This window comes from Cibotium barometz, chromosome 34 (genome assembly GCF_041138505.1).
Source record: "Cibotium barometz isolate CiBa-2024 chromosome 34, ASM4113850v1, whole genome shotgun sequence".
Taxonomy (NCBI): Eukaryota; Viridiplantae; Streptophyta; class Polypodiopsida; order Cyatheales; family Cibotiaceae; genus Cibotium; species Cibotium barometz.
In genome coordinates this window covers 6,783,673-6,791,175 of record NC_141079.1, presented here as the reverse complement: position 1 = coordinate 6,791,175, position 7,503 = coordinate 6,783,673, and the positions used below count along the sequence as shown (strand labels likewise).

Below are 7,503 nucleotides of genomic sequence, written 5' to 3'. Positions count from 1 at the left end.
CAAAACCCTAATAGAGAACACACAAGGTGAGAGGCTGAAAATCTTCTTCTTCTCTGCTCAACACTCAACACACCATATACAAGATAAGAGTACACACAATAGGTACTCAACCAAATACATACACGGGTTCTTTGTAGTGTGAACCCGACTAAATGAGCTGGCGCTATAACTATGCCAGCAGTCTCTAGAATGGCTATCACATAGCCTGTCATCCCACTGGCCGCATATCACCCAAGATCTCACCGACCATGCCAGTGGTGTAAGTGTGGGGCCTATCCCCAGGCGGGTCATCAGTGGCCACCGCCTCACTAGACGAGCTCGATATCTCAACAGTCTTTTGCATTCATCGATAGTAGAGCATGTGCAGGATGGATCACCGCTTTACAATAGAGAGCGTATTGTGAGGAGACAAATGAATGATCCTTCTCACAAGAGAAGAATTCAATTTGTTGATTCTGACATTACCGACTGAGAATGCGTATTTTGTGGTGTATTTTGAGAATATGTAATATTGGTCCTTTTTTGCATCTTCGTATGCTACATTACTATGATATTTTTGTTTTTGCTATAAATCTATGAGACATGGATGTTATTTTGAGATATGTATTTATGAAGTCACTTGAAATAATGTATTGTGTTTACTTAAAACATGACCTAAATCTTGAAAAAACGAGCCTATTTTTTCTGGAACTCTACCTGCCACCACAGCAACGCGCGGGTCCAATACTAGTTAAGATATTATAGAGATAAAGATGTGATTCTGTGAGTGGTTCTCGTAAAGCAGCCGCTGTAGGCGGTGCTAATACGCGTTCAGCAGACCTGGGACAGCACATGTCAAACAGTGTAGATGTATGATATGGTGTTGGAGACGCGATTGAGGTGGACACGTGCTAAATCAGACATTTAATACCGTGACTTAGACTATTCTCTCTTGTTCTTCGAGAGTGAAGACCATGGTTCTGAGCGCTTGTTCATCTAGCAGCACTCCACCTGCGAGCGCCCCTCCCGTGTACCGATCACTACGAGAAGTAGAAGAAGTCCAGCCTCTTGTTGGCTACCCTGCAGTAACAACAACAGTCGATGGACAACCCATATATGCATACCTAACTCCACTCCTGCCTCCTCGCAGGCAGCGGCGACGCCGATGTGGCAGCTGCTGCGCAAGCAGCTGCGCCTGCTTCATCATACTCCTGTTGGGCCTCGCCGCAGTTGCTGCCTGGCCGCGTTCGCTGGAGATGACGGTCACAAAAATCACCCTGGGCAAAATCCACTTCAACATCAAGAGGGGTGACTCCCTCATCCCGCAGGTCTATCTAAACATAACCCTAGATCTACACCTGCAGGCTCGAAACCCTAATTTCTTAGGGGTCACGTATGAGACTGTCACGGTAAGCATCTTGTTTGAAGGCGACAAGATCGGCCAGGTCGAGTCGCACGGTGGCGACCTTGAAGCCCTCAGTGCCTCCCAAATTGATGCTACTCTTGAACTCAGCAGTTACCAAATTGCTAGTAGTAACGTGCTGACACTCCTGGCTGATGTCTATAGCGGCGCCTTGCCCTTGCAGACCGTCACAGTCTTCAACGGACACATCAACGTACTCTGGTTCGAGCTGCCCCTCGAGGTATGTATACAATGTTCAAAATCCGTTTATATTTTTGCATATTATATGAATTTCTGCCTTTAAAGGTATGCATATAATCCTTAAAAATATAGATTGATTTCCAAAGCGCAACAAACAACCAAAAATTGCTGTTGATTTGGGAGGGGAACTTGGATAGTTAAGGAAGGCAGAATATGTGGCTAAGAGGAAGAGGGCTTTTGGGAGCTGTGGTGAGGAGTGTAATAAATGAGAGGGGGGATGAAGGTTTATAGCTGCAATCATGGGCAGTGGCAAATGCCCAGGACCATTGGTGTCCAAGAGCTTGGGAGGGCAATAGGGCTGGACAATTAGGCTGCCTACTTTAGCCCTACTTGTCTGGCACCCTTGGCGTGGATGGTGTTCTTGAAGACCTTGGCTCTAACTAGGTCCTCTCCCGACCAAAAAAGTTACGAATAGCCATTGGATATAGGAACATGAGAAATATCTTTAGGAGGTGATATACCTTTGTGGTTAGGAAAACCTAGTTCAGCACACCACTTTGGTAGTAGCTGCTGCTGCCGATAGCTGACCATAGTAGTTAGGAAACGCATTTCCTACAGGGAAGGAAACTTGGAAACGTGCGTTTTTTTCAAGCAAAATTGACATTTTTTTTGTCCCAAATCCAACGTCGAAATCTGTGCGACTCTTTTGATGAATTTTTTTATGTAGTGTCATGTATGGTTTTTTTTTTTGTGGCATGGAATGATGGATGATTGGATCATGGATCATGGACAGTGGACCATGGTCTATGAATCATGATCATTTGACATTGATGATGGATGATTATATGGTTTTTGTTATTTATGATTAAAAGACTAGACTGCCCTCACTGTGAACTGCCTGAAGAAAATGAAACATCGGTTTCCACCACCTCCAGGTGCACAAAAGCCAGAGTCTTCATGATTGCTGCCGAGGAATCTTCTCCCTTCTCGGTCTTCCACTTGGGACACTGTCTCCAATAGTGGCCTTTCTCGCCACAATCATTACAGGTCCTCTCTGCCTTTAGTTTCTCGCGGTCAGTAGCGGACTTCTTCTCAGAAGACTTCTCCGACGAAGCCTTCCCTTTGCCTGTGTTACGGCCTTCGACCGTTGGCCAGTTAAGACCTCCGAACCTCCACCCTGAGGAGGGTTCGTGAATCGTTCCTCTTGGTCCAGGACCATGGGCACAAGCTCCACCCCAGATGGTGCTGAGTCTGCCACTGGTAATCAAAGACGAGTAAAATGCTGAGTACTGAGAGGGCAAGTGTGACAGCAACGTTATGGCCATGTCCTCTGACGATATCTCCTTCCCAGCCTGAAGAACTTCCTGTTGAAGAGCCTGCAGCTTGTTAATACCTCTGGCCAGCGTCATATGCTTTACATGATTGATTACCTGCGGTGTGCAGTTGAGAAAGATAAACGAACGGACCCTGGCGTTGACACGATCCCACATCTGTGTCTGAGCCTCCCGGTCCTTTCGGATCGACAGTATTTCCCCTTCCTCTACTTCCGGCCGTGGAACCCAACAACGATGAAATCAGCGAGGTCGTAAGACTGCAGAACAGATTCCATCATAACCTTCCATATGCCGTAGTTGCTCCCGTCCAACTGACGGTCCCACTGGGAACGTGGGGAGTGTCGGGATCTTCACATGCCTCTCGGCCATCTCAAATAGATCTGCCATTGCGGGGATGTACTCTGAAAAGGGTGGGTGGCTGGGAACAAAGAAGAACTAACACTTGCAAGTGGCTGTCCAGCAAATCAGCCCGCCGTCCTCTTGCTTCTCCTTTTCCCGAACAGTCCCAAACAGTCCACCAATCAGCAACACAACAGTCCCTCTCTTGCTCACACAAATCCCAAGAACTATCTAGAGCCTATGCTGTGATACCATGTCAGAATACGCAGCGGAGATGATGACCAAATCTGGGAACACGAGCAAAACGCAGTGCAGAAAATCACAGCACAAGAGAGGGAGAGAGAGAGGCGTGTAACTCTGCTCTATATACACAAGAAGATCCCGAGTATGATACAAAAGTGGTGGGGAGCATGGGGTCTATTTATATGCCCCATGCATGTAGTCGGCCAGCACTAGTGACTCTCCACGACTGCATGAAGCAGTCGGCCAGTAGAGAAAACTCCACGACTGCCTGAAGCAGTCGGCTAGCCACACGACTGCTGAATGGGCAGTCGGCCAGCCACCAGAGACTCTTGCCAACATCTGGCATCCATCCACACCACGGAAAAATGGAGAAAAATAGGGGAAAAATGCGGGGAGTGAGGAAAAATGATAAAACACCTCATAAGGGTGGGCACACCCACAACAAAGGCCTTGGTGTATAAAAATAGACAAGAGATGACTTCTAACAATAAAATGGCCCCTTGCCCCCCACAATCTCCAGTCGTATTCCGGGATTTTCTTGAGTGTATATAGTAGAGTTACACAACTTCTCTCTCTCACTCTTTCATTTGTGTTTTGCTCTCTATAGTAGTTGTCTTCATTTCTGCTGTGCATCCTGACAACTTCTTACTGACTACCAACTGAAACTTCAAGTTTCTTGCTTTAGAACTTCACTAATCCTATCAGCTCTCCCCTGCTGACTTTCTGCTGATTACCAACTTGAAAGAGCTCAACCAGCTGATTCAGCTGACTCATACCTGACTGAGAACTCATCACCCTAGTGTCCTCTGACACCACTTCACTCTCAAAAACCTCAGAAAACACTAAGATCCAACACAACAAACCCAAGACTGTCAGTAGCTGATTGCTAACTGACCCTGAGACACCTTCAGCCATGTCATGTGCACAGTGTGTATCTACCGTGTGCCACCCGCACACAAGACTAACTTTGAGGTTTGGGGAAGCTTGGAGCTAGGCAGGCTGATTGGCGAGTTGGGTTAGGGATAGACTAACGGGTGGGCACCCAAGTATGGACGGACGGGCGCCCAAGTGTGGACGCCCGATGAGCAGCCAAGAGTCTATAAAAGGGTGGCCAAGGTTAGTCATTAGTTCATAAAGTCTCGCATGTCTTTGTGAGAGCTCTATGGTAAGGAGCCTGGATCTAGTACAGACGTGCACCTGCTTTATGCAGCCAAGGCTTGCAGCAGTCTCGAGGCCCGCAAGGGTAGCTTCGTGGCGGTATGGGACGTCACGAGGTAGAGATTGGTCGGCACGTCCAACTAGTTAGCTTAGCTCGTGGCTCGGTGGAGACAACCATAGTTGCATGCATCCTTTGCATGCGCGCATTCGCATTCGAGAATGCCAAGTTTGCAAAAGAATGCAACGAGGGTGGTTGAGTATGCATTCGTGGCATGAAACTTGAAAGTTGAATTTTAAAGCTAGGGACTAAAAATTCAAACATACACATCTCACAATCAAAATGTCATGACTCACAACTCACACACATAAACTTCAAAGTTCACATTTAGAACTTCAAAATGGACATTGAAAGTTGAAACTGAAAAGTGCTGGAAATGTACTCACATTATGGCCATAAGTGTAGTACAAAAGTAAGAGTACTAAAGAGTAAAGTACTCTAGTCCCAAGGCTAAAAGCCCAACACACTAAAGTGTGCTCACACGGGGAAAAAACCCTTGTCCAGCCAAGGTAAAAAGTGCCCGTGTATGAGGCCTATCACCTACTGAACAAAATGTTTAATTATCATTCTTCATCCTCCTTATCGGAGGAAGAAGATGAAGTGTAATCCTCATCCGTCTCCACATTGCTAGCTTCAGCTTGGACATAATTGGCATTTGTTGCTGCATGCATGTTCTCTATATTCTCATCCTCTATACTCTCACGAACCTCCTGTGAAGCAACAAGTCTGTTATCATCTTTCTCCTTGTTGACCAATTTCTCAAATCCTCTAGCCTTGATTTGGATACCAGTCGAAGATTGGTGTGTATGTAAACCAATCTCTTAGTGTTTGATGGTTTGAGCCTGTTTCTCTTTTTGGTATGTATGAGAGAGAAAGTGCTCCAGTTTCTCTCACATGGGGAAGCCGTACTTCCCAAAGAAAGCACACGAATGGCAAGCTGCTGTAACTTAGGTGTGCTTGCACCAAAAGACTCCCACCACTTTACTCCTTCATGTATTCTACTTTCATCTAAGGCAAGTGGGCGAGAAAAAGTACCCTTTAAGGACGTGTAATCATCCAATTCATCTATCAATGCTCCTTGCTCTGCTACGTTCCTATGTGTATAGCGCTCCATGAGCATCATCCATCCATTTTGAACTTCCACGTCTGCCTCTTGTCCCTTACCTCTCCATATAAGATGCAATACATAGCATGCTGCATGAAGGGGAGAGTGCATCATGTCCCAAGGACCAACACATAGAGCTTTAACCTCATTCAATTTTGTTACATCAACACCAACCATATTCTATATGCTCTCTATCATGCGATCTGTGAGCTCATAAACCAATCCCATTGTAGCTCCTTCCCTATCACACGTTCGAAGAATCTTCAAAATGGGAGCCATTATTTTCACAATCTCCTTTGCATCGTGCCAAAACTTGGTTTCCAATACCTTGCTTGTGATCTCCAAGCCAATAACTCTGTTCTTAACAGACTTTGCATTTGTCCATTCATCACTTACCACCATCTTTCTTAAGCCATTGTAAACCCTTTCATCAAGTAAGTTTGATAGCACAATAAATGTGTAAGCAAACCGTGTGTCTGCTGGCTTTAAAAGCTCCTTCTTGCTGTATGTTCGAAACATTGCCAAAAGTGTAGGCTTTCTTGTGATGAACTTCACAATCTTCTTTGCGTGCACAAGAACGGGTGAAACCCAGGCCAAGTTGCCAATGTCTTCAAAAAGAAGGTCTAAGCAATGACATGAGCAACGAGTAAAAAAGATGTGAGGCCATTGCTGCTCAATAAACTCTCCAGCTACCACACAATTTGACGCATTGTCCATGCACACTTGCATAACATTACTAGGTCCAACATCGAGAATAACATCTTTGAGAATACCAAAGATGTACTCTCCAGATTTCATTTGGCCGCTTGTGTCCACAGCTTTTAAGAACACACTACCATAAATACATGATGCAAGTACATTTATTATCAGTCTTTTCTTGGTATCAGACCAACCGTCACATACAATTGTGCATCCATATTTCTTCCACTTGTCCCTTATACCCAGTAGGTCTTTATCTATGCATTTGACTTCTTCTTTAAGCTCCTTAACACGCAATGCTTCATATGTAGGTGGCTTATTCGAGGGCCCTGCTTCACCAATGGCTTTGACCATGTCCAAAAAATAGGGACTTCTCACTTTACAATGAGCAATGTCCTCTGCATAGAAAAACCGCCTCACTGCAATGGTTGCATTCTTTCTGGCTTGCAATTGCCACGTATCTGCAAGCTTTCCTTGTGACTGGCCAGCTTTATAGACTCTTTGTCTCTTGTTTGCTACATTCGTAACATTGGCCGTACTTGAAGAACCACATGCATTTGATACAGACCCAACATTTGTTTTTTTTTTTTTTCCCGGGAAAAAGATCCTTCTATTAGTTAATGAGAAAACGCCATAAGGCTACAAAGCTCACCTCGCAAGGAGGGATAAAACACAGTGAACTCCTGAGCTCCACCCCGTGGCTGGCCGCTCTCTGGGGGGGGGCTACAGACCCAACATTTGATGCGCCTTGTGATTCTCCCAAATCAACCACTTGTGCATCAATGGCATTATCCCCACCTAGAGGTAGTGCTCCCACCAAAAAAAGGCCCAAATTTGACAGAGCACCTGCACATTGCAGGTGCTCTGTCAAATTTGGGCCTTTTTTATTTCAAATTCATTATTCAGCCTATAAAATGTGTTTAAAAAAAAGGCCCAAATTTGATAGAGCACCAGCACATTTGCTGGTGCTCTGTCAAATTTGGGC

General features: G+C 45.4%; 1 protein-coding gene across 1 annotated transcript in view; it reads left to right on the top strand.

Annotated features, from left to right (window-relative positions):
* Positions 1 to 808: 808 nt before the first annotated feature.
* LOC147618662 (uncharacterized) overlaps positions 809 to 7,503 on the top strand; it is a 61,308-nt gene continuing 54,613 nt past the window's right edge. Inside the window, exon 1 of the mRNA XM_086773691.1 lies at positions 809 to 1,622. Coding sequence (XP_086629817.1) covers positions 954 to 1,622 — 669 coding nt within the window. The 5' untranslated portion in view covers positions 809 to 953. The remainder of the gene's footprint in view (positions 1,623 to 7,503) is intronic.